The 27,804-nt window shown below is 45.4% G+C and overlaps 1 protein-coding gene across 7 annotated transcripts in view; it reads left to right on the top strand.

Annotated features, from left to right (window-relative positions):
• Tmem164 (transmembrane protein 164) overlaps nucleotides 1-27,804 on the top strand; it is a 157,403-nt gene that overhangs the window by 114,520 nt on the left and 15,079 nt on the right. For all 7 annotated transcript variants that reach the window (XM_074063172.1, XM_074063169.1, XM_074063168.1 and 4 more), the window contains one exon: nucleotides 10,616-10,694. In XM_074063172.1, the coding sequence (XP_073919273.1) occupies nucleotides 10,616-10,694 (79 nt within the window). The remainder of the gene's footprint in view (nucleotides 1-10,615; nucleotides 10,695-27,804) is intronic.

The following is a 27,804-nucleotide window of genomic DNA, read 5'->3' as shown; positions in this document are numbered from 1 at the left end:
TCTTTCATCGTGATTAAAAGAAACTAAGTGTGGCTTTCCAGATTCTCTAGTGGCTGACAGACCCCAAATTGCCACCCCATATAGTTCTATGGGCTTATCTGAACAAGGCAAGCAAGTCTGGCTGAGTGTGTCTTCACACCAGGAAATACGCTTGCCCAAATAGCTGTGTCACTAGAGCAAACAGCATCTTTCACAGGCTCTAAATACTATGTTTGACATTAGGGTGTTGGCTAGGGCCAGCCCCTTGGCAACCACAACTCTGCTCCCCTGCTCTCTCAAGGGTTTTGAGCGTAAGGAGGAAGTCCTGAGTTTCCCTGATAGGGTTTCCTCCAACAGGAAAGACCAGTGGTCTCAGTCCCATCTACTCCCCATCCCTCTCGCCACATTAGCCATGGTGAATAATGGTGAATAATGGTGTCTACCAGGGCTGTGGCCATCTGGCCTTACTAGAGGCATGGCAATGGAATCACCAGGGCAGATGCAATATGAATTTGGGGAGTGGGGTCTACAGCTCCTCCTTTACATGTTATTTTTTTGTGGTACTTGGGATTGAACCTTCAAGGCTTTATGCATGTTAGGCAAGTGCTCTATCACTATATCCCCCAACTCTGATGTGTTATTTTCTTGACATTCTCAGATATTCTGAGGGAGGGGGTTCTGAAAAGTGAGAAAAAATTAGCTGAATGCATCCTCTTGGTTAAAGATTCCTGTAATACAGATTTGAAAGAATATGAAAGTTCCTCTGTCCCACGTCATAGGGTGGCAATTGCTGTTAACAGTGTGATATATTCCTCTTTTGACCTTTTTCATCCTTTCAGAAATTTTAGCTACATGATTAATAAGTGAATACATTCATTTGTTATAAAGTCACAGCTCTGAGAGTATATAAAATCCAAAGTCAAGGTCTCTCCTTCCCTTTCCCAACCTCTTCCCATCCTCTTCCTCTACCCAGCTTGGTACATTGTACCCCAGTCCAGTTTTCTGTACATTTACATACATCTAAAAGTATATACACAAACTTGTCTTTTTTCTTCTACAAAAAGAATCATGTTTTATACAGTATAGAGTTGCTTTCTTTTACCTAGAAAAAAAACCTTTTAAAAAAAGGTTGAGCAGTTCATGTTCCGGAGTTTTAGTTTAAATTTTTTTCATTTTTAATGTTTTTTATTAGTACATAATAGTTGTACAGGGGATTTTGTTGTGATATTTCCATATATACATATATTATACCCCGATTTGGTTTATTCCCTCCGTTGTTCTTCCTCTTTCCCCTCCCCCTTCTTAAAATGACTTCAACAGATTTCAGTATTCCATATTCATACACATGTAGAAAGTACGCCAACCATGCTCACCCTCCTTTTCCCTCTTCACTTACCCTCCCCTAACGTGACCTGTTTTACATTCCTCTCCTTCATTGCTTATGTGTTCATCGTTCTGTGGGGATTTTGATAGACATTTAGGAGTTTGCTGTTTTAATGTATTTCTTGTTTACTTCTTGGTGCATGTGTGCAAATGTCTCTGTCAGCATAAATTCCTAGAAGTGAAATTAGAGCCGAAGTGAAATTAGAGCTGAAGTGAATGGGCATTTAACATTTTTGATAAATATTGACAAATTCCTCTTCAAAAAGAATGTACCTTGTGTTTTCCACCATGTACTGTATCTTAGGATTTTGCCATATTAGTCATTTAAATTCTCTTAAATTTAAAATAATTCCCAGCTTTTTATTTTATAGCTATTCTGATGTACTGAAAAGTTGAAATGATAATTGTGAACAGGTCCGTACTGTCCAGCTAGATTCAACAATTGTTAACATTTTTCCATATTTACTCTCTAAACCTATCTTTAAGCAGGCTTAAACGTTACAGAGAAAGTAACAGACATCTTTTTTTTTTAACTAATTTTGGGTTTTCTTGGTGGTACTGCAGTTTGAGCTCAGGGCCCCGAGCTTGCTGGGCAGGTGCTCTGCCATTTGAGCTACGCTCCCAGTGCTGCACATATTTTGATACTTCATTTCTTCTTATCTCAGCTTCGGTTTCTTAGAATAATGACATTCTCTTGCCTAACCACAGTACCATTATCACAGTGATTCTATAATATGATCTATTTTATCGAATAATCAGTTTATATTCAGATTTTCTCAATTGTCCCAAAAGTAAATTGAGTGAATATCATTCATGATATTGAAGTTTTCATGAGTTGGGCTTTTTTTACTTTTTAATACTTTTCTTCAAATTTTTGACCATTAGTATTAAATAGACTTTAAATTAATATATATTATGTCTGTATAATTTATGATCAACATCCCATAGTATCAGACATTTTGTAGAGTTGTGTCATAGAATGGTCCATATTTTGAATTTTGAGTGTTTCTTGTGGGACCTTGTTGTTTTTAGTGCCAACATGTTCTATGAATGTGCTGTGGCTGACTTAACTAGTCCATTTCATTTTATTATTTTAGTTTAATTATTTTTGTGGTACTAGGGAATGAACCCAGGACTTCAGGCACTCTACCATTTGAGCCATATCCCCAGTCCTTTTGTTTGTATTTTGTGTTTGAGATAGGGTCTCCCTAACTTTGCCTGGCCTGACCTGAAACTCATTGTCCTCCTACCTCTGCCTCCCTAGTAGCTGGCATTATAGGTGTTTACCATCACATCTGGCTTTTAATAGTCTCTTATTAATGGCCATTTAGGTTGAGAGTGTTCCATTTGTGGCTCCTCTAATAAGCAGTATTTAGTTCCATGGGGTTTGTAGCTCCAGTCTATCACAGTTAAAGTCTGTGGTCACTTAATGAAGATAAAGTATGTCAAAGCCAAACATTATTGGAAGAACATTACCAAGAGCATTTGTTACCGTGGGTTGTATGCTTTCCTCTTTTAGGGAGATGGACTGTCTTTTTGGAGTCCCTGACATTTTGAAAGGCTATTGTCTAGGGCTAAGATGTGACCAGGGTTCTCTCTTTGTGACACCATGGAGTCTTCTGGTAATGCCAAGTCTCCCGAGGTATGGCGTGAGGTCCTTCATTTTACAGCATGTACCCGTCCCTCACACGGTTATTCTCACCTGAGTTTCTCCTTCCCTCCTCCTGTCCTGGGAGCCCACAACTAGCCCTTCCATGTACGCTTTGGGTTCCATCCCCTCCAGCCTGCTGCCAGTCCCCTCGCTCTGCAGTACCTCCTGCTTTTCTTGCTGCTTCAGCCTCTCGCTGCCCACTGGCTCTTTACCTCAGTTGAGAAATATGTTCACGTTTTCCCATTCTTAATGTTTATTTCTCTGTATTGCCATTACCCCTTAGTTATGGCTTTCATCTCTCTCCACCCATCGTGTCTTCTCAAAAGATTGCTGGTGTGACTAGGGTCCCCAAAGTGGAGTGCCTCAGAAGTACCACTGGAGTGCTTGAGGAAAGCACTCACATTTAGATGCACTTTACAATTTCATCATTTAAACACCACGTTTGTGTTTTTTAGCATACGTTTGTCTGCGTCTGCTTTGTGACATCAGTTACATACATGTGTGTCACTTGCCTTACTTTCATCGTCTTCAGCTCTCTTGCAGTCCAGACTCACATTCCTGTAGACTTATGAGCATCTCTGCGTACCTGTCACACTGGTACCCTCAAATTCATCACACCCCCAGCTACTTTTCTTCGACCCTACCTCCTTCAATCTGTACCTGTGATTGTAGGTTCAGTCTTAAGGAAAAGTCCCAAGGTCCTGCCAGCCACCTAAGCTATCAGCCTGAGGGTCACCTTTGATTTCTTTCCTTTTCTTGCTTCTGTGTAGCTCCTGATCCATTCAGTTCTATACTCTTGGCAATTCATCTTCCTTACCCCTCCCCGGTCTGCCCATCCCCCCCTTCTGTCACTGCCTTTGTGTGAGCTTGATTTAGACATTTCTGTTACCAGTCCCCAACTGGTGTCGCTGCCTGTAGTACTGTCCTGTAGTATATACATCATGTACAGGCCTTTCCTTCCCTGTAAAAGAAAATTCAAACCAAAGCCAATACTTTGTCCACAAGCCCTCCTATGATCTTTTGCTACACTAGTATCATCTCCTTATCTGTTGTTCTCCCAACTACACCATGGACTCTGTACGGCAGGTTGATATCTTCATCATCGCCACATAACAAGAGCCGTGCATGTACCTACCACCCAGTCGTGCCTCAATAAGTTTTTTTCTTTTCTGTTGATGGAATGAGAATGAGAGGGACCCTCGTGAGTGAGTGGTGTTGACATTCGTTTTAGAAATGAAGAGGCTTCCATTGAGAAACTCTGACCTTAAGCTGGGTCAAAGGAATAGACTAAGTGGGATGCCCAAAAAACCTGGTAGTCATCTGCTAAAAGTACTGGTGGGTGACTTAGAGCTGGCAGGTACTCCCAAGTGCCACAGTTTCTTGCTGGAAGGTCTTGTGAAATCAGAATGAAACTCCAGCTTTACACCCAGCGAGATGGGGCAATAAATCTTGCTGGCTTGGATTGAAATTGTAATTTTACTAGTTTCTGTCAGGATTGACACTGAAGCAGAGGGCAATGATTACAACAGCTAACATCTATTGAGTACATAAAATATGTCAGCACTGAACCAAGAATGCTCCGTGCATTATTTCACCACAACTTGATGGAGATATTGTCATCATTCCCATTTTACAGATAAGTAATTGAGACTCAGCAACATTAAGTGATTTGCCCAAAATTGCCCAGCAAATAAGTGATGGAGACAGAATTTTATTTTCAGCAGCCTGACGCTAGGCTGGAGAAATTAATTCTTGAGCCTGTAGTATGTAAATGGTAAGGAGAACCAGGAATCTGGATAAGATTATCTAGTGAATGGGAATCAACAGAGAGGAAAGCCAAAGAACCGGTTCTGGGTGTTATCGATATTTAGAGGCGTGGCACGTTCAGCAAAGGACATTGAGAATGAATGCCATTAAAATAAGGTAAGAACAGAGAGCGATGGTCTACAAGTCCAGTGTGGAAAACGTGTTGCAGAAGAGGGAAAGATTACCACGTCATTATGTTGCTGGTGAATCAAGACAAGGCCTGAAAACTGAGCCGGACTAGAATTTCTAGTTGTACAGGTTGCTAACTGCACAAATGAGCAAGTGGAGCCCCAAATCTTCCTGGCACCCCGGCTGCAGGTGAGGCTGGGCAGAAGAAGGCCACAATACTTAAAACTCACACAGAAGCAACATGCAGGCAGCTACGCCTTTGTGCTGCTCACTGGAATTTGGAACCTGGAAGTCACTGGTGGCCTCAACAGAAGCAGTTTAGGTGGAATGATGGGAGCGAAGATTTATCGGATTGAGAGAGGGAATGGCGGCAGTGGGTAGAGACAGCTCTTTTGAGGAGTTTTGCTCTAAAGTTTAAAGAGAAGCAGAGAATTGGAGGTGGTAGCTGGAGGGGGAGTGAGGACGAGAGTCTCTGTTTCTGTAGATAAAAGAGAGTGTAGCATGGTTGTTTTCTGATGGGAATGAATCAGGGAAAAGGGGACATTTTCTGGTGTGATATCCTTGAGCAGGTGGGGAACTGTGGAAGAGCCTTAGCAGCAAGGCTTGTGGCAGGAAAAAGGCATCTGTGGGTGGAGATGGAGGCAGAGATTGTGTGTGCTCTCTGCCCATTGTTCTTCCTCTTTTTCCCCAGTGAACTAGGAAGCCAAGAGGGAGGACAAGGAAGGTGGAGGAAAGGGGGTGGGGAGTTGTGGAATGGTTGTTTAGGAGAGAGGAGAGTGAATGACTTTGAGAACGCTGCTCGAAGTTTGCTGTCCCAAATTTAAAGAGGCATGAGGTTGGCGAGGAGCAGTGAGAAGGTAGCAGGAACAACAGACTGGAGGGCCTGGTGAAGTTGGGAACACACTCAAATTAGGATTTGAAGAGGAATAAGTTGGACAGACGGGTGGATGGAGAGCTGGGTGAATGGTGGAGGTCATGGAAAGGTCACAGATATTGATAATGACGGGTATGATCATGGGAATATGATAAGATGGAGAAGAGACTTTGAGGGAAATGGAGAGGCTGGGATATTGATAAATATTGAAATCACAGGGATTTTGACCAAGGGCTGATGGAAAGAAGTGACAGAGAGATGAGAACAAGTCTTCAAGTACTGTGGGGAATGCATATGGGCGAGACTGTACGTGACTGTGACTGAAACAAAAATGCATATGGGGGGAGTGGTTAGCAAGGAAGTCTCTCTAGAATGTTCTGGAAGGGACCGCCATTTAGAAGCTGCAGTGAGGAACAGAAAGGCGCCCTTGTGGCAGAATAGCACTAAGGAGGTATGGGTGGAAAAGCACCAACCATTTAAGAGGGCTGTGAGGCTCGCAATGTCTTCAGAGAGCAAACTAAGGTTTTGTTAAAGCAAGAAGGTGAGAGAAATGTTCAAAGAAGTATTTGAGGATTTTTGCTAGTGATGGGCAGTGGACTCTAGAGAATAGAGTAGAAGGATTTCAGGAATTGGGGAGGGTGGGAGGTAGGACCGAAGAGAAGATGTACAGAGCCATACTGGAGCTGGGCGTGGTGGTACGCACCTGTAATCCCAGCACTAAGGAAGCCGAAGGCAGAGAATTGTGAGTTCAAGGCCAGTCTGGCTACATAGAGAGACTCTGTGTGTCAAAAAAACCAACCAGCCAAACAGAGCCCTGCAGGAAATTGAGTTCAGGTGTTGGAGGAGACCTGGGAGTCTTGGCTTCTTTTGGTGACCGAAGCAAACAAGAATGTGAGACACAGTGGGATTGGCAGTCTCCATGGCAGAGTATGGTGTGACCACCGTCAGGGTTGAGGTGGGAAGAAGCAGGGTCCATGTACCTAATGTTTCAGGCAGTCTGATTCCAGAGACCTGAATAACTTTACCACTGTTTCAGTTCTAAAAACGACATTGACTTGGATATGAGAAGGAAATTAATGACCCGTGTAGCTTAAAATATTTTTATTGTTTTTGCCTCTCAATTGCATCCATGTAGGAGGTTTTTTTCTGTTGCCTCGAGATTCCTCTAGTTGAAAAGGAACCAGGCTGTGAACATTAGAGCTCGAGGTGTGAGTTCTGCAGGGGAGAAATGAATAACCAAATGGAACTTGTGGGGAAAGTATGGTATTTCACAGGCCATTGTGAAGTGGGGGAAAATAGGGTCAGGAAGGCTCCATGAGAACATTCCTGGAACCCATCCTGGAATCAGTGCCTTCCCCACTGCCAAGTGTCCCAGGCCCCATCCCTGTGCCTGCTCCTTCTCCTGCTGATGTTCTCTAACTTCTGTGTATGCTCAGTTTCCTTATGTGTCACAGCCCCCCACTTCACGGGAAAGTTGTAATAACCAAGCGTTATAATGTAAAAGTATTCAACACACTGTGTGATGCACAGCATAACTGCTTAGTAAGTAGTATTTGCTACTAAATGACAAGTGCCAGGTTCTTAGCTACCATCTGGCTCCCTTCTTGCCACTAGTGTGGCCATGTTGTTTTACCACTCTCTCTTTTAGCTCCTTCTTCCCTTGCTTCCCCCCTACACTTCCTCTTTACCTATTTTCTCTTTCCCCTCCCTGGTCCTGGTTCCCACTGGTGCCTGTACCTTTGTGTCCCTCTCTGGTTAGGGAACTCTTGGAATAAGCGAGGCAGCCCTCAGAGGAAGGAAGCTCATGAGGATAGTCTCTTGGCCATTCCAAATGAGGTCTGTGGCCAAGGTGGCTACAGAGGTGCAGTGACCCATGACAACAGACTTAGTTGCCGGGAGGCTAGCATCACGAAACAAACTTGGCCACTGTGATATTGACGTGGGGCTAGGGTGACAAAGGGCGGGCAGAACAGGCTGTGTGAAGGTAAGGATCACTTGAAGCAGAAAGGGCTGGGCCAAGTCACCTTACGGAAGGATGAGTGGGAACATGTGCTAGTCCTGCTCTGCTGCTACTCTGGTTAATCTCAGCACCTTCTAATGTTAGGCTTCTGTAGGGTAGCAGAGTAGTCAGCCCTTGGTGACCACAGGGTCCGTGGCCACATGCTCAATCAATGGTGGATTGAAACGATCTCAAAAGTTGCGTCTGTGCCGAACATGTGCAGACTTGACCTTACCCCGTAAACTACAACACGGTCCTACAATTTGCGTGGCATTTCCAGTATGTTCGGTATTTTAAATAATCTAGAGATGTTAAAGTGTCATTTAGCGATGCCATTTTGTGTTAGGGACTTGAGCATCTGCCTGTTTTGCTATGAGGGGTGGCTCCTGGAACCAGTTCCCCACAGATAATTAGGGAGGACCAACTGTGTACTGGGTAAGACTAAATTCTGGAGCAGGCTGCTCGCATTTGAATCTTGGCTGTGTCACTGAATGAGCCGTGTGCCCTTCAGTAAGTTGCCTAACTTGCTCATGTCCAAGTTTCTCATCTCTAAAGTGAAAATAATTGGGATAGTGCAGTTGTTGTGATGATTAGTGCAATAGTTTACAAAATGTTTATAGTAGTTTCAGGCCCATAAGAAGTACCATGTGTTTGTTATGGTCTTAAAATTTTTAAATTGCAGCAACATAATTATTTCCATTTTACTGACGTCAGAACTAGGGTGGAGAGGTTATGTGACTTGCCTAAGGCCACAGGTCTGCTGAGTAGCACAGTCAGAACACAGAGGTGACAGGCTCCAAGTCCTAGCTTGTACCCACCGTACGTAGCTGCTCCCTTGACATGCAGGTGGACACTTTGCTTTCTAGGAGGGCTGTAAGAGCGACAGCACTGTGAGTGAGGTGAGTGGGCAAGTACAATCTGAGAGGTGGACAAAGGGGCTGCTTGGGGACATGCAGGGACTATTGGCCACAAGGCCTTCAGCCATTCTCTGCTCTCTGTCCCTGTCGTGGGGGAGTGCAAACTGACTTCCAAGGCTCATTTTGGGGAGCAGTCAAGGTTCTGATTACAGCCAGAGTGTTCCTGGGACTTCTGCCTCCTTCCTGTTTTTCTGGGTGACCTCAGTGAATTCAGTGAACGTTTTTGTACCTCAGGTTCCTCATTTGTTGAATGAGAGAAATTGATGGATTTCAAATGGCTGCAAAAAAAAATTGAAAAGCCTTTAAGCAGTACCCGATTTCAAAAAAGTCGAGTCATCCCTGATCACATTACTGAGGGTCACATGTGGACCTCCCATATGCTTTGTGCTAGCAGTGCCCAATGTCAGATCCCAAAACCTATTCCAGAATGTTCTACAGAGACATTTGGACCCTCATCACCTTTCCTGAGTTTCAGATTCCCCTCTGTGAATATAAATTACTTCCTGGGGGAGTTAGTTTTCCTTCTATGTGGATTTCTGTTGTCAAGAGCCTGTGTCCAGGTTCCACAGTTGTCCCAGCTCCCATTCTGGAGCTCTGCCATCTTTTGGTTCCAGACCTTGGCATGACACAAGGCTCCAGCTCCTGTGCTAGCAGGGCCTGTGACTGCCTCTGTTCATTAGCGAGTAGTCTTGATCCTATGCCAGTCCCACAGGGAGCGGGGAGGCAGCTGACACCTTCGCCTGGAGTCTTTGTCTCTGTGGACTTGCCTTGGGGTATGTGTGCATGTGTGTTGGTGTGCGTGTGCACACATGCACACTACGGGCTGAGTGTGCACCATAGGCTAAGCCTCTTGGCAGCTGCTCAAGTTCAGTTTTTCCTCAGAATTGAGTTAGCCACCCAGCCGTTTCTATCTCGGCCTGCTGCCAAGATCAACAGCAGGGTCCCTCATGCCAAGTTGAAACCTTCCCAGCATTGGTAGTTCAGAGCTTCTACTTTGAAGGAGATGGGAAATGGGTGAGCAAGTGGGTGTGTCAGAGGTCAGGAGGGTGGGGAAGTTTGTTTTAGCAAGCTGTGCCATAATTGGCCCAGCTGCTTGGTCTTCACTCCAAAATAGGGCAGACGTTGGACTCACACCCAAGTCCAATGGGGAACCTCATCATCCTTGGATCCAGACCTGACCAGACTTAACAATCAATTTTTTTTTCATCTGGAAAACAGGAATAACAAATCCTTCTTCATATGTTCTTCATGTCAAATGAGAAATAAACTTTTAAATAGTCCACCATCTACATGCCAGGAGCAGAAAGTGACATAAGGTTGTGTTTTTAAAATATGTTCCATAGAATGCCAAGTGTTATTTTTTAAAAAGTCACTTGCTAAATAATTTGGAGAAACTGGAGAGAAATAATGTTAAGTAGGTCTAGTCTGTAGAGGCTACTCAGGTCCTTAATACACCAATAAAATGCTTGGTGACTCTCCAACGGGACATACCATATGTAGCATTTGTTAATTTTGTTTTGAGACAGGGTCTCACTATGTAGCCCAGGCTGGCCTGGAACCTCCTGCCTCAGCCTCCTGAATGCTGGGATTACAGCTGTGTACCACATACCTGTCAACAGTTCTTAAATTTTTAACCAAACTTTTTTAGTGAACTATTTTTCAAGTATCATGTGTGCAAAATACACTCTGGAAGGCACCAGTCTGGGCCAAAAAAATACTCAGAAAGTTTTTTGGCTTGAATTGGGAAGGGAGGTGAGTTGGCAAAGTGACTGGGGTTGCTAAAATTTGGGTTCTGAAGGGTAAGGGCATTCTGGTCCCCAGTCTGTTGCAGTGAGTACTTCCAGTTCTGAACACCTCTCTCTCTCTTGTTCCCCCAGCTCCCCTTTGAATTGGAGATTTACTACATTCAGCATGTCATGCTCTACGTGGTGCCCATCTACCTGCTTTGGAAAGGAGGTAAGGCCAGCAAACGACATCCCCATGGCACCTCTTGTGTGCCTAGCTCGATCTTGAGCTCCTGCTTGTCTGGGTTTCTTCAGCATGCTTGATGCCGGACCCAAGGCACTGGGGAAAGTGGGCATGGATGATGCCGGCAAAAAGTCTGGGGGCTTTCTGGAACTATCCCATGTGGGTGAGCATGGTGCCGTTGACTGCCTGTCATAGGGCCTAGGATTTGGGCTCTTGGTGGTGGCCCCCTATACTCTGTCTCTCTCCTTTGCTTGTGCCTCCCCAGCCTCAGTAAATAGTACAAGGTAGAAGAAGAGAGAGAGTGAGCTACTCGGTCTCTTCAAAAACTAGACTTGTGTGCTTGCTCATTGCATCCACCATCTCAGTACCAAAGAAGCTACTGAAGGGGTGGAGAGTGCAGGGACTGGAGGATTATGGGATTGAGGAAAGAGGCAGGTGAAAGAACAGCAACTTCCATGTAAAATAAACCATTGCAAACTCATTTGGTCAAAAGGGAACGCCACCGACCTTCTGGAAGGGAAGCTGATCTGTTTGTGACCTTAGAGTGCCCTGGAAGTTCTCTTCTCCCTCCATTGGAGACGGAAGGAGGGAGTTCCTGTGCCTTTGGGGCTTGTTGTAAGAGCCACCTCTTCTCTGCTTCCTGAAGGGCCTATAACTAGAAGACATTCTTCTTCAGTCTTAGCCACCAGCCTCTCTGCCTTTGTTGCTGGGACTTTTCTGGGACACCAATCCCTTCCTATCTCACGGTTTCATTTCTATCACCCTAAAAATGCCATGAGGCTGCTTGGGTTCCTGAGCTCGCTGAAAAGTGGTCTGGGATTCTGCTGGGCTCTGCTGCCTCTCAGTCAGGAGATTTTCCTTCTGTGCCTGGGTTCCTGTCATGTAAGCCTCTTTTTCATGAATTTGGCTAAATTTTTTTGAGGCTGCTTTTACCCTGTATGGCCACTTGGGGTGTCACATTGTCAAAGAACATTTCCCTTGATTTCGGTCTAAAAGAACTCCTTCCCTACTGAGCTTTCAGAGGAGGCTGAAGTTCCAGTATCCAGACATTTGTACAGGGAAAGCCACACCCCCTAGATAGAGTGATTCCTCTGTAGCCTTCTATTGAATCCATTGCTGTGCTCTTTGAGGAAACTGAGCTAAGGAAGTAGGGACTCTTGAGTCTTGATTCCACTTCGTTCCTACTCTTAGTGATTTTCACCCTGAGAAGAGGCTGTAGCAATAGCAATAATAATAGTAACTGCAGTAACTATCAGTGACTACTTTTTTGTCACTTCCTGTCTGTAAGATACATGTGCTAGGACTATTTTGTGTATTTCCCCATCACAAATGGCCTGTTGAAGGAAGAATCCTCCTTGCATGGAGGAGAAAATCACGGCTCAGGAACATTAAGGTACCTTGTTCACAGCCATAAGCAACAGAGTTGGGGTTCAAAGCCCAGCCTAAATTCCTTTCCAGACCAGTGTTCTTTCTTATACATTGCACCATCTGGAAGGCCAGGCATCTGTCTCCTAACCATACCCGGCTGGGAGTCCTGGTCTCCTTTCTCCATCTTCTGTACCAGTTAAACCATTCACTGAACATTTATTTGTTGACCACTTCCTATCTCCTCTGTGCCAGGCCTTTGTAGTAGTTAGCTGAAGATGAACCAGAAAGACACCGTGCTTCCCTGAGGAATCCCTGTTTATTGAGGATGATAGACAATTGTAACACAGTGAAATAAGCACTAACAGAGGGTAGTGTAGGTGCGGAATATCATTTCCAAAGCCTAATTAACCTTCCTTTCTTCACCATTTCCGGGAAGATAATTGTGTCTTCTTAGAGCAAGTGTTGCTGGTAGCCCAGGTCCATAACTGGTGGGGTGAGAAATAGTGGTAATGAGGGAGCTGAGATGCTTTTTTACTTCTAATGTCCTGTTGACACCTGAGCTCAGAGAAGAATTAGCTGACAGGACAGGTGGGATGATATCATCAAGCTGACCTTTGACTCCAGGCCCTGGGCGAGTGTCAAAGGTCTAGAACTTGATGGGCCCCCACACCTTCTATCTTGCCAGCCTGGAGTTATTTTGAGGGTTCATCTCCCTTTCTAGCTCTTTGCTACCATCTGCTGTTCACTTGGAAATTGTGAATATGGAGAGAAAAATCTGGATTTCTTCCTAAGTCTGGTTTCGTCTTTGGCACGGAGCCTTGGACCCTAGACCTAAAGGAGCAGGAATTGTTTTGGTGTCAGAAGTGGGAAGGTAATTCCCTCAGAAGCCAAGAAAGTGGAGAGTTTGAGACTGTCCTATGAAAGACTCTTGGAATTTTCTAAAAATAAGTGTTTTGGGAATTTTTACATAAGACAATATAGGGGCCCTGTTTTGCTTGAGCACCAAGTATCTATCCTGTAGTTTGGATGTGAGTGAATGGTACTAAGTGTGAATGCCATCTCTCCCTCACTCCTGAAGTCCTTACCCATGCTTACAGGCCATGTGACCTCTCTTGTCCACACTGTTCTGTTCTTCCTCCAGCCTGATTCTAGTTTCCCCTGTCTCCTTTCCTCCCAACTTTTTTCTTTTGATTGGCAGGAACTAATTTCTTCCATTGTTTTGCTGCAGTGTTTATTTTTTTAAATTTTATTGGATATTGACAAATTATAATAGTAGATATATCTAGGGTGCATAGTGATACTATAATGTATAGGAGGATTGAATCAAGCTATATTTCCTGGAAACTACCCCCAGCCTCACCAGCCAGCTCTCCTGGAAGCTGTTCTTTCTGTTCTTCTGCCCTGTGCTCCATAGTCTCTTCTGGATCATTGTTTTGCCTCTACTTTGTAAGAAAATGCTTTCTTCTTTACCATCTTCTCTACCTCTTTTTTGATGGTATGGGGGGGGTAGGATTTGAACTCAGGGCCTCATGATTGCTAAGTACACTGTCTACCACTTGAATCACTCTGTCAGCCCTTTTTATGTTGAGTATTTTTGAGATAGGATCTCACTCTATGCCTGGACTGGCCTGGACTGTGATCCTCCTATTTGTGCTTCCCGGGATGACAGGTGCACACCGCAGCACTCAACCATTGCTTGGGATGGGGTCTTGTGAATTTTTTTTGGCCTGGGATGACCTCGAACCACAATTCTCCCAATCACCTCCCAAGCAGCTAGGATTACAAGTTTGAGACGCTATGCTCAGCCTCTCTTCCTCTTTTTTTTTCACCATCACCATCATCTAATCTCTTGGTCCCTTCCCTGATATTCCTATGAGTCTGTGGCCTGTGGTTCTCCATATTTCCACTATAGTGAAGACCTCTAGTCTGTCTCCAGCTTATCAAGGTTTGGGCTTTGAAATTGCAGTGATTTTGGTGTCTCCTTCTCTTCAGCCACTTGGGACTTTTCTTCCTCCAAGACTTCTCCATCTAAGATCATAAACTGCTGTGCCCATTTCTTTGACCCAAATCTCTGCTCCGTTCAGCTTCCTTCCTTCCCAGTCAGCATGTTCCACTGTGACCAGTTATTGGAACTTTCCTCTTACTAGTTCCTAAAAAGTGTCCCACTCTCTTGTCTCTTCCAACTGGGATCATTAGCCAGTCCCTTTTTAGTGTGTTCAGTCTCAACGTACTGGAGAAAATCTCTCAAGTCATTGTGATTAAGACCACTAAAGCTTCATGGTCCCCATTATAACTGCTCTCCACACATGCTCAACTATAGCCTGGCTTTGGTTAGCTCCTCTATACTTTTCCCTCAGAAGTAATGCATAAGCCTTTTCTACCCTCTTCAAGCTTCCTGTCCACTGTATGCAAAGGTCTTGTCCTCTCTACACTCAACAGATGCTGCCTACCAAATGACTCAGCAAATAGAAGTTTTCAGGTGGGAGCTCCCCCAGTCCTTTTCTCCACGTCTTACCTGCATCCATTCGTGTCCTTCCCTCCCATCCTAGAAGTGATGGTCCTCCTATCTGGGACTACTTGCATCCCTGGGTGATCACCTCCCATTCATCCTACCTCCGCTGGAACCTCATTCCATCAAGTCCCTTGTTCCTGGGATTTTCCAGCCCTTTCTTCACTACGACCTTTTTAGACAATAAAGATGCTTCAGACTTTCCCATCTGAGACACCTTTCTGTCAATCCCACACAACTCTGTCTTCCTCTTCCTTTCACTAGCATCTCAAAAGAATAGTCCATGCAATATCTCCCAATCTTGGGGCATGATGAGTTTTGCCTTTTCCTTGTAAACATCATATTATTATGTATATACTATATGTCCTTAAAGCCTATTTTTTATTAAAATGTATTTATTCTTAATAGAAACAATAATGTTCAGGAAATCATGGCTTTGATTTACTGGCTGTTGTAAGATACTTTAAATATGTAACTATTAAAGATGATTTATCACCCCATATCGCCTCATGAACATTATAACAGTAGGAGACACTTGTGTCTGCCCTCGTTGTGTCCCTCTTTTCAGTTACCTTTCATTTCTCAGGGCAGTGCAATCTGACATTCCTACCCCCACCCCCACCAGGATCCTCACAGAAACGCCCTTGCTGTAGATATACCACAACACCCATGTGACAAAACTGAATCACCAATCTCTGTTCCACTGACACTGCTCCGCTCTGCAACCTTCCAAAGTCCATCTTTTTTCTCGCCCGCATACCTCCCTGACCACACTTTCACAAGCACGAGGTCTTTTTCTGCAGTCCTCTGAGCTGTCGATTCACCCAGAGTTCTGCTCCACACTCACCTCACCCTTGAATCCACTGACCTGGTCTGGTGTGCTTTCACTGGTTAGCAACCAGTCCGTATTGTGATGGCTGCTTCATCGCTCTGTATGACCTGGGTTCCTGGCAGTTCCCTCACTAACTTCATCTGAATGACTTCAGTGCACTTCAGACTCAACCAACCCTCTTGTGCTAAACTCCTGACCTTCCCCATCATCCTTGCTGTTCTTCCTGGGGGTCTTGCCCAGTGGCATCACCTGCTCACCCCAACTAGGATCTGAGAACAGTCCCTGCCCCCTTTGCCCTGGCCAGCCAGCCAGCCAGCTGGCCATCTGTTCATCTAGCCTATATTAACAGGTGCCTTCTTTCTGTGAGGCTCAGCACTGGCCACTGGGTTACCCCAAGGAGCAACCATCAAACCCCACCCCTTGCCCTCAAAGAGTTGGTAAGCAGGTGTGTGTGCGTGTGTGTGGAGAGGGAGACAGATATGAGTCAAACACAGGAATGGACAGGTCCACCTGAGATGAGTGCTCTGAAGGAAGGGAACAGGCTTTATCAGAGCTTAGATCAAAGCAAGCCAACTTAGTCTGAGGACTTGGGGGAGGGTTCCCTGAAAAGGTGACATTTAAACATTCAGAGGATTCAGAAAGTAGAGAATTAGTGGAACCCTTTGAGATGGACATATGCCATGTGCACCAGCACTGCGGCAGAGAAGAGAACCAGGGAAAGTAGGGGGACGTGCCACCAGGCCTGAGGGCAGCCAGGGTTAGATATGAAGGGCTTTGTGAATCAGGTCATATGGTTGCCTTGACTCTAAAGCTGTGAGAAGTCAGTAAAAATTTTAAGAAGAGACACACACAGCTTTTCTTGGTTTTACCAATTGAGTCATTTCTTCAAGTTCATTTACAAATCTTATAAATCATAGTTCAAAATCTAAAACACAAAAAGTGATACTGTGAAGATGTCCTTCTCTGCCCTCTTCCCCCATCCATGTTGCCCCCCCCACCCCACAGCTCAATAGGTAACCACCATTTGTGGGGCTTTGTGCAGATCCTCTGAGACTTCCTCTCATAGGTAGTCTTTCACACAGGTTCTGTGTCCCTGGATTCAATCAACCTTGGTTTGAAGATATTTGAAAAGCAATTGTGTCTGCAATGCACGTGTACAGAATTTTTTTCTTGTTATTATTCCCTAAACAATACAGACTTACAGTATTTATAGCACATTAACATGGCAGGCGTGTTAGGAGTAACCTAGAGCTGATTTAAACCGCGTGAGAGTTTATACATGGGTTATGTGCAGACCCTACACCATTTTATGTAGTGAGCATTGCCGATTTTGGTATCCGTGTGGCTTGGTGGACAGGTATATAAATAAATTTGAAAAATGTTTTATTTTACCCCTTCTTAAGACACTCAAAAATAGCACACACACAGTCATCATGTTGCTATTATTGTTGTTACTGTTTGGCTCGCCAGTATTTCATAGAGAGCTTCCCATGTAAGTTCCCAGGGAGCGTCATCTTTCTTTTTCATGGCAGTGTAGTATTCCGTCATGTATATGATAAAATACAGTATAAAGAAAATGTCAAAGCTTTCTGTAATGCAACTGTATTCTAGGTGTTGTTTCAAACTCTACACATATTAGCTCATTTAATATTCATAACAGGACTGGAGGCATGGCTTAAGTGCTAGAACACCTGTCTAGCAAGTATAAATCCCTGAGTTCAAATCCCAGTACTGCCAAAAAAATATACTCAAACAACCCTGGTCAGTAGGTGTTACTGTTATCCTCCTTTTACACATGACGAAACTGATGTATAGTCAGTGGTAGATCCAGGATTTGAACCTACGGCTCCCAGGTTCTTGCTTTAAGTCATAAAAATGAGGCTGCAACACTATTTATTGATGCACATTTAGGTCATCTCTTGTCTTTTGCTATGTAAATCACATTGCCCCGAATGTTCTCGTACCTATTCCAGTTTGCATGTGTGCATGCATATCCATAGGCTAAATCCCCCATCACAGAGATATGCATTCATGATTTGGAGGGCTATTTCCTCCTCTAGCCGTGGGCCTGGCAAATGTTCACTTCTGAAAACTCACCTGAGCAAGTGCCTTCTCCGGGAAACCTCTGCCCCTCCAGTGCCTCAGTCCTTCCTGTTGTCCTTTCCTCGCCGCGGAGCAGGTGTCTCTGAATTTGGGTCTCCTTGAGGTCAGGGAAAATTTGTCTTTTGTTCTTAGCTGAGTGAAGGGGTGAAAGACCCTCCGCTCTGGAACAGATTCACGTATCCAATTACGCATCTTCCAAGCTCACATTTCTTGTCCGTGGCCTGTGCACAAGGCGCTGCATGAATATTTCCCATGTAAAATCTTGATCTCCTTCAATCCCCTCAAGTCCACTAGACTTAGGGAGTGCATCACCTCGGACCCATGCCCATGAATGAGCAAACAAAAAATCCCATCTTCACCTGCATCAGCTCAAACTGAAATCTAGTGTTTCCTTTGGTTATGAATGTTGACAACCAACCACAGTTATCTGAGCAGCACTCGCCGTCCTGCTGCCCGTAGGTTATAACTGCTGCAGGTATCGAAAAGTCCTTTACGGTCATTGCCTGAACACTGAAAAACAGGTCTGTTTTTAAGCACTATCTTGGTCGCTGTATTTCAACATGATTGTTTTCTTTTGTAATCCTATATGTTTCATCTGATACGCAGAAAGATTCTATTCTGAGAGGGAGTCATTACACTTCATACTGCCCCAAGGGTCCAAGGCATCCCAAAGCCTAAGAGCGCTCGCTCTGGCGTAGATAACTGGCATTTGAAACTAGGCTGACTGACTTCACCACCACACCAGGGAATTTCTGGGTTTGGACAGAATGTGGGTTCCAAACCTGGTTCTGCTTATTGCTAGCTCGTTGTGGCATTTGGATTAGTGCCACATCCTCTCTGCAACTATTTTCTCATTCGTTAAGCGGGGCAGGTGCCTGTCTCACTGGGCATTGCAAAGATTCAAGCAACTAATGTGTTTCACTGAAGCACATGGAAAGTACTGGCACATAGTGCACTTGTTTCCTCGTACTGTGCTTATTACTATCAAGCACCTCTCCTTAATTACACGTGTCTTCCAACTAGACCGTGGACTCCAGAGGTCGGTTCAAAGCCACAGTGCCTTCCCTGGGCCGAGCACAAGCTCATCGGAGGATTGAACATCGCCTCTGCTGTCTCTGCTGCCTCTGCTCCCTCCTTTGAGAGGCTGGTTTCTCCTTTGGGCTGCAGAGCACCCTCTTGCCTGGTTCTCCTTCTTCTCTGGTACTTTCTCCTTGGGTTTCTTTGTTCTACCTGACACACAGAGGCTGGTATGGCCTGTGGGTAGAGCTGACACAGGCTGGAGAGGCACCACATCTACCATTGAACCACTCATTTCCGTACCCCTTCTCACACCTGGCTCTTTTTCCTCCTCCATTTCCTGTCTTGATAGTGGCTTCCCTCTCTATCCAGTGCCAAAGCCAAACAAACCAAAGCAGCATCCAAGCTCCTTCCTCTGCTTCATCCCCTTTTACTGGGGTGCTGGGGTTTTAAACTCGGGGCTTCCTGCCTATTGGATGTTCTCACGATTCAAAGTCTTAAAAATTGCTGGCAAATCTGGCCCTTTCTTTCCATCCCCATCTCCCCTGTCATAGCCAAGGCTCTCAGCCCCTTTTACAGGGATTACTTTGTTTTACCCATCTGCCTGCCTTCCCCCCAGCCCCCATTGCTCCCTGCCTTCCACCCAGGCTGACCTCCATATGTTCTCCAGAATAACCATTCTAAAGAAAGAACAAATCTGATCAGATTTTGCTCTGCTGCTTAAAAATTCCGTCCAGGATGACGACCAAACTCCTTTACATGGCGTTTAGACTGCTTGCAATGTGACCGTTGCTTATCTCTCTGACCTCGTTTCCCATCACTTGGGACTCCAGCCCTATTACTTTATCTTCTCAATGAGCAAACCTGCTGACACACTTATCCAGCCTGCTCCCTGCAGGCTCACACCAGCTGCTCTCCCTGGAACCTGACCGACTCCGTGTCCTCCTTCCCAACTTGGCCCGTACATATTACCTTCCCTCTGGACGTGTCTCTGACTCTCCTAGGCAGCCTGAAGCATGTTTTCCTTCATGTGCCTTTTTTCTTGTACTTTTTATGTGCCCGGAGTGTACAACTGTCATTGCTAATTGTGTTTTGCCACTAGGTGGCAGTGGTTACATATTTTTCTCTTTAGCAGCTGAAGATGACAATTGAGATGATTGTATTTTATTTAGTTAGTTAATTGATTCATTAATAATAAATATTGGTTAAGTATTATAATTGAGATGACATGGTGAAGTCTATGAGCCCCTTAGGATTTGGGCTTGGATGACAGCATGGGATGGATTGCCACTACAGAAAGGGCATGGAAGGAAGGAGCATGTTTCAGGGTGTTTCTTTATCTGTGGCTGCTATAACAAAAACAGCACGAAGTAGATAGCTTGTAGACAACAGAAATGTATTGTTTGCTGTTCTTGAGACTGGGGAGTCCTAGATCAAGGCACCAGTAAACTTAGCGTAAGGTGAGAGCCCATCCTTCCTAGATGGTGCCATCTGGCCAAGACCTCACACTTGCAAAGGAAAGGCAAGCTCCCCTGGGCCTCTTTTATAAGGCCGCTAACTAATCCCCTTTGCGAAGGCTCGACCCCCATGAGCTAAAACCTCTTTAAGGCCCTACCTCCTAATAGCATCACGTTGGCAATTAGGTTTCAGTATGAATTTTGGTGGGCAGAGCGTAAACATTCAGTCTATAGAAGAAAGGAAAATGATTTTATTTGAGTCCGAGGCACTTCTAGGCTATCCAGCTTGAGCTGTCCAGGAGATCGTAAGATAGAATATTTGGAACTATTCAAGAGAGTCTGGGCTAGGAGCCAGCCAACTTTGGTATCCTTGATATAGAAGTAGTGGAGATAAGCTTTGGAATGGATGAGCTGATTCAGGATAATAGGTAGGTGGGATCCCTGGAAATAGGAGTTAGAAAAACCTTAGAGTAAAGCAACCTGCAAAGAGTAGACAGAGAAAGAAGGATGTTAGGAGCTTGCAAAAATGGTCAGAGGAATAGAAGGAGAGTCCAGTGTCCTGGAAGCTAAAGCAGTAGACATTTTCACTAAAGTAGTAGTGACCAAGACACATGGGATCTGAGAAGTGCAGTAAAGCCAGGCCTCTGGAGAAGTAGAGGGCATTAGGGATTGCAGAGCCAATGGAGGAGGTTTTTCTTCCTCCCTTCCCCTCTCGTGATTCCCCCTTCTCTTTTCCTTTCCTGCCCTAGGGCTGGACATGATCAGCTGTTAAGATAAATGCCGGTAGCGAGAGGGAACTTTGGAGGTAGAGAGAAAGACAAGTGGATGCATTACAAGGTGATAACAAAGGGGAGGATGACAGGACTTTGCACCAGCAAACTTAGTGTCTGGTTAGAGCACATGGCAAGAGGAGTAAGTGCTGTGGGAATGGGAGGAGTTATGTCTAGGTTCTTTGTGCACTGTCCAGCAGAAATCTCTATGATGGTGGAAGTATCCTGTGTCTTGAGCCAAGCATAGTGGTTCATGCCTGTAATCCTAGTAATTGGGAGGCAGAAGTAGGAGGAACTTGGCTTTGAGGACAGCCTGGGATATATAGGAAATTCGAGGCCAGCCTCAGCTATATAACCAGCTGCAAGAGAGGGAAAGAGGAAGAGAGGATAGGAGGAGGAGGAGGAGGAGAAGGGAGTGAGAGAGAGAGAGAAGGAAAGAGAGTAGCCATATCGTTCTAGAAGATTGGTGATGAGCATGGAGGGCTGTTCTGAGTCAGAAATCCATGCATTTTTTTTGTTTCCCCCATTAGGGGCTCAGCAGCCTGAGTGGAGGAGCAGAACACCAGACTTGGAGGCATCATCCGATGTTGGGGCTGTATAAGTAGGATCCAGACTGTTGAAGATCTAGAAAATGAGAGGTGTTTGGGGTTCATGACAGTGTTGGTAATTTGTGCCACTGCTTTCCTGCTTTCAGGTTCCCTACCAAGGGCAGGTCAAACCAAGGAATGATCAGAGAATGGGACAGAGAGTGGCACTTGATTGTGAGCGCCTCCTGGCCTAGAGCTGGCAGCTTTGCTCTCCACGCCTAAGTGAGCTTCCTGTTCTGAACCCAGGGCACCTAAGGTGGCCGGTGTCAGGGCAGGCCCCACCTGTGAAAGGCACTGAGAAACTAGAGTGGAGAGGAAGGTGAATAAGTCTGGCTGCCCAAAGAGACACGCTTTGCTAACACGTTCACATGCTGTGTTAGACTACTTACTTTCAATTTTGGTTCTGTTCTTTACTAGCTGTGTGACTTTGGCTAGTTCCTTAACTTCTCTGTGTTTCAGTTTCTTCATTCATAAAAGAGAAATAATAGCAGTACTTCCTCATAGGGTTGTAATGAACATTCAACAATAGTACCTGCCGCACCGTCGGTGCTGTGTGAGTTGTTTGCATTGGTGGTGTGGTTTCTGCTTGCCAGTGTACTGTGTCCCTGCCTGCAATTAAAAAAAAATGGGTCTGGGCAGTTTCTTAGGTTCTCACCTTTAGCAAGCCACCCCTTGAGACTGAGCTACTGAAGGGGTGAGTGGAAGTGTGGGGAGAAGGGTGAAGAGTCCCCTCTGTCCATCGAGGATTTGAGAGTGCTAGTGCCAGAGTTAAAGGTCAGTGGGTCCAAGCTGATGTGGAAGGACAGGAGGCTAGGAGAGAACTGAGGAACAAGGAGGGTTTCTGTGGGGGGGAGGTAGGAGGTATCAAGGGCTCAGAGGCCATGAGGAGGTCTAGGGGCACATGTACTGTAGGAACGAGGGTACGAAAACCGAAACTATAGGTCAGCTGTTCTTAGCTGAGGTAGGGCTCTTTAGAGTGATGACAGATGGCAGGTTGTGGTCAGTGAGGTGGAGAAGACCTGTAAACTTGAGGAGGTTCAAGAGGTCACAAGGTCAGGGTATTGGAAGGGGTGCGCACATGGATGTTGAAGTCATCCTGCATGCTGGCAGGAAAGGGCGTAATGTGAAAAAGGAGGACTGTAATTCAAGGGACATGGTCTGGAATAAATCTGAGTGACCCATAGGACAACAGTGACAGTGATGAAGTAGAGGAGCAGAATGTTTAAAGAAGGAGCAAGAGGGGGAGAGTCAACATGTAGAAGCAATAATGGAGGGCAAGAGGAACCTTCTACTCCCCTCTGCCTGGCAAGTTTGCCATGGGACTAGAAGGACAAGAGAGAACAGAGCACACCCTCCTTTGTGGTTAGGAGATGAAAGGAACATCTGGGCAGGTGTAGAGGATTTGATGGTGGTGGTAGCACTGGTTTCCCGAGGTTCTAGTGTGGCGGAAGTCAGCCATGGGATGCCGTGTGCAGAGAGAGCACCTGTGGCCCAGCTTCAGGGCTGCCTTGCCTAATCCAGAGCTCCCTCCTGACTGCTCTCCTTTTTTTGTCCTCATAATGTTGGTGGGTGGTTGTGATAGTTTTTATTTGGGCAGGGGTTCTTAGTCTGTGGTCCATGAACAGGAATTCTAAGGGATCCACAAACTCAAATGGAGGAAAATTACATCCTTATTCACTAACCTCTAGCTGAAATGCAGCACTTGAAGGCAGGCAATGGACCCCAGTGTCATTCGCTACACCTGTGACTTTGTCCTCATTAGTAAACACAGTCAGCTTCCTGTCACATCACAGCCACCTCACAATATTGCCTATGCCCCTCAGCCCTCTGAAATTATGATAGTTGTAGGATTTGCTTCCAGATCTTATTAAACGCATTATAAGAAAAGAAATTTTAGGGATTTTTTTTTTATAACTGTGTTTAAACTGTGCTTCCCTTGCAATCCTTTGACTTTAATTTTGTGTACTTGAAACACAAATGCATAAAATAAGAGGCTTTTGTTCTGAGAAAGATCCCTCCATCTCCCCAGGCTGCCAGAGAGGTAGGTCTCTGCCTAGCCCTGCTTCATGGCTGCAAGTGAAACCCCTCTGTTTCACTAGAGGGCGATCTTGTTTCAGAATATAAGCAGGGGCCTTGTGGGAAGAGACACCCAGGAAGGTTGTTTTGAAGTATAGGCAATTTAGCTGTCCTTGGGGGACATTTCAGGGAAGTGGGATTTAAGAGCCCCAGGGTGGTTTGTTCTGGGCAGGCCACTTTTCTCTTGAGTGTGCTTTCAGCTTCTCTCTGGGAGAATGAGGATTGGTATGGAGCCCCTGTGCTGTTCATTTTCAGGACCAGTTAACACCAAAGTACTTTGTTTGGCCAGTGACAACTTCAAAACTGGCTCCTAACTAGTTTTGACTAGTATGACTACCTGTCTAGCTAGCACTAGGGTGCTGGAAAAGTTCTCCTGTGTGGACTTCCTTGTTCTGCTTTTCTGGTGAGGCTAGGGCAGAGGAAAGGCAATGGACCTCAGGTAATGGAACTCCTGAGGAGCGAGTGGGGTACAAGATGAGCTGAAGAACTTGAAAAACTGACCAAGGGCTGAGTCTTACACAAGAGGGTGAGTAGGTGAGTTTCTGAAGGCCATGGGAGTTCCTCTGCTGAGGAGGAAGTTACTGGGGCTCAGAAGTCCTCTGTGGGAGCACAGGATTAAGTCATGTATTTTCCGCTGTAATTTTATCACTGTCCAGGAGATGCTGCCCCTCCCACCTGGCCACTTTGTGGCTCCTTCACTGGTCACTTTGCCCAGGCTTCTTGGTGTGCCTCCTGACTTCAGGATAACCCCAGTCAGAGTGTCTCCCATGTGGTTAGAAAACCCAAGGATAAGGATTGCTTGAGGTGCTTAAAGGCTCAAATAGAAATTCCAGGACCCACCCACACCTCCAGGGTTCCAGTCTGGGGAGCAGGGCCCAGGAATCTGTGTTCTCCCTGTTTCCCTGGAATAGTGGTTCGAGAAGCATAGTCTGCCTCAGCTTAACTGGGGAACCTGTTATTAATGCAGATTCTCAGATTGCAGATACCAGATTTGAGGCTTCTCTCCAGATTTACTGAATCAGATCCTCTGGGATGGAGTCCAGTCAGCAGGGTTTTAACAAGCCCTCCAGGAGATTCTGATGTACATCAAGATTGAGAGTCTCCACCCTCAACTTTGATTTTGATACAGATTGAAGTTTAAGCCTCATTGCCTCAAGTGATCCAGGAATTGGCCTCTTGCTTAAAGCTCACCAGGGACTCTGCTAATACAAAGTGCATAACATGCATGTGATACAGTGGTGTGTTTTACCTAAGTAACCCTTCTCTCCAGAGTATCTTCATGCTCTGCTAACTTTTCTGTTCCTACAGTAGAACTGGAAGCTAAGAAGGAGCTGGGCTTTTCCTGCTAGGGGGTCACTGATGCTTAGAGAGGCTTTGATCTATACAGAAGTTCATATAGCAGCTTAGTAAGAGTAGAAGCTGGGAACTGGGGCTTTGGACTCCAGTACTTCATCTAGGCCAGGTCCACCTGTTGGATTATTTACTGACTCAGAGCCCTCATTCTGTGTACAATTGACAGAAGGCTAGCTCTCTGATCCTCATGGAATGAAGGTGGGCCTCTAAGATGCCTAGTTATCACTCCAGTGGCTAGTGCACACACTGGGTACTTTGAGAGCAAAGCCTGACCTGGGTGGGCTCTCCAGCCTCTCAGGATAGGAGGTTGACCAGATGGCCCTCCTTTGTAAACATCTGGCCCAAGGCATCCTTCCACTCTTTTATATGGTGAGCAGAATCAAGGATAAGGTTTGTTTGGCCCAATGCCTGGATGAAGGGAAAGCTGACTGGAGGCTGCACTCTGTGGCTAAGAGTGGAGAATCAAATATCCATGATCATTGTGAGTTAGGCCAGATAGAGGTATCTTCTGGTCAACCAAGGCTATGTTACTCCGTTTCTTATTGCTATGACAAATATCTGAGAAAACAACCTAAAAGGAGGAAACATTTATTTTGGCCCCTGGTTTCAGAGATTTCATTCCATGGTTGGTTGGCTGTTGTTTGCTGGGCCTTGGGGAGGCAGAACATCATGGCAGAAGGGTGTGATGGAACAAAGTTGCTCATTTCATGGGGGCCGGGAAGCAGAGAGACAGACTGAGGAAGGGTTCTGGGGACAGGTATATTGTTCCAGGGCATACCCCTAGTGACCTACTGCTTCCAGCTAGGCCCTTCCTCCCAACAATGCCATCAAATTGTGAGTCAATCAGTGCATTTGGTCAGAGCCCTCATGACGCAATCACCATTTATTGATTAGATCCACCAGCTAAAGACCAAGTCATTCAAATTTGATTTAACATTCAGATCTTTGTGGGGGACACTTTATATCCAAACCATAACAAAGGCTTACAGAGACTAGAAACGGAGCTGTCTTATTTAGAGGGCACGAAAGTTGAGATAGGATAATTGTCAGGAACTGTCCTCAAACCAGAATCTCCTCCAGTGTTCCCTATTCTGAGTGTGGCTCATTCATTAGCCACACTCTTGCCTCCACTCCCATCCAATCAGTGACCAAATCTTGTCAGCTCTGCCTCCTGATGGTTTTTCACATTCAATCCCACTATCCCTGTCTTAGCTCGGGTCGGATCATCCCTGATCACTGGTCTCCCTGCCTCTAGTCTTTCTTTCAGTCTGCAGCCAGAGCACGAGCTCCTCAACACCAGGGAGCTGATGAGAAAGGCAGAGGCTCAGGCCCAACCCATACCTCCCGTGTCCGAACCTGCACTTAACAAGATCTCAAGGTGATTTATGAGGTCTGAAATATCAAGTGTAATAACCAGAATTATTCTTGAACTGGCCCTTACCCTCACCCCTGCCTTCACCTGTGAGTCCACTGACTCTGAAAGGTATGAAGTTCTAGAGCATGCTGGGCTGCTCCTGTCATTCTTTCAACAAATATTGGGTCCCTACTTTGCGACAGGCAGTGGTGTAATCGCTGGGAATAAAAAGCAGTGAGCAAAACAGATTATTGTCCTTGTTCTCATGGAGCTTACATTCACGTGGGAGGAGACAGACTGTAAGAGAAAGCAGGAAATTGCATAATAAGTCAGATGATAAGTGCCACGGAAGAGATAAAGTAGAGGAAAGGGCAGGGTGCTGCTGAATGGCTACACAAGGCTGCAATTTTGAATGAAGTGGCCTCATTTAAAGGGAAGGTTTCACTGAAAATGTGACATTGGAGCAAAGGCTTGCCACTTCCTCTCTGAGGGAAAGCTATGCCAAGCAGAGGCAATAACAAGTGTAATAGCCCAAGGCAGAAGGGTGTTTGCGAGACTATTCCAGGAACCGCAAGTAAGCCAAATGTGGCTATATCCACATGAAAGAAGGGGAAAGTTATAGAGCATGAGCACAGAGATATGGGCGAGGGATCTTATAAACCATTGTAAGGATTCACGTTTTATTCTTTGGGAGATGGGAAGCCATTGGAGGAGTTTGAACAGAAGACTAGCATGCTGTGATTTTTTTTTTTTTTAAGGGATTGCTTGGTTGCTGTGCTGACATTAGCCAGGGTAGAAGTAGAGAGACTTCTGCTTTGTATGATAATCTAGGAGGTGTGCGATGGTGGCTTGGACTAGAGTGCTGACAGGAGAAGCAGGGAAAATGCACTGCATTCTGGATGCATGTACAGCTAACAGGTCTGTGGATTTGTTGTGGAATGGGAAAGAAAAGGAGGGGTCAAGGATGACTAAGATTTTTTTACCTCACCAGCTTAGATGGATGGACATTTATTTAGGTAAGGAAGATGAGGAGAAGGGCTTCTGTGATTGTTTATTGCTTTTTTTTTTTTTAGTGTTGTTTCAGTGATGTTGTTGTATAACAACTATCCCTAAAACTTAGTGGCTTAAATAATGAGAGCTTTCACAATTGTATGGGTTGACAGAGTGATTCTTTGCTATAGACTGAATGTTCTTGTCCTTCCAAAGTTCCTGTGTTGAAGCCCTAACCCCCAATGTGGTGGTACTTGAGAATGGGGCCTTTGGCAGGTAATTAGGGTGAGATGAAGTCACAGGGTAAGGCCTTCATGATGTTATTGATGCCCTTAGATGGGGCCAGTGAGCTTGCTTGCTCTCTGTGTCTGCCATGTGTGGAAGACACAGCAAGAAGGTGGCCCTCACCAGAAACCAGTCATCCTAATGCCTTGGACTTGGGCTTCTAGTCTTCAGAATGTGAGAAGATAATTTCTGTTGTTTAAGTTACTAAGTCCATTTTGGTATTTTGTTATGGCTGCCTGAACTAAGACATTCTCCTGGTCCTAACTGGGCTCAGCTTGGATAGCTGGGATGCCTGGTCCTCTCTACCCACATGGTCTTGCGTGGCATATCGACCTCAGGAAATTATTCCCAGAATGCAAGCCCCGGTGCACAAGTCTGTATCAAGCCTCTGACTGAA

This window comes from Castor canadensis, chromosome X (genome assembly GCF_047511655.1).
Source record: "Castor canadensis chromosome X, mCasCan1.hap1v2, whole genome shotgun sequence".
NCBI classification, from domain to species: domain Eukaryota; kingdom Metazoa; phylum Chordata; class Mammalia; order Rodentia; family Castoridae; genus Castor; species Castor canadensis.
This window is presented reverse-complemented; position numbering and strand designations above follow the sequence as displayed.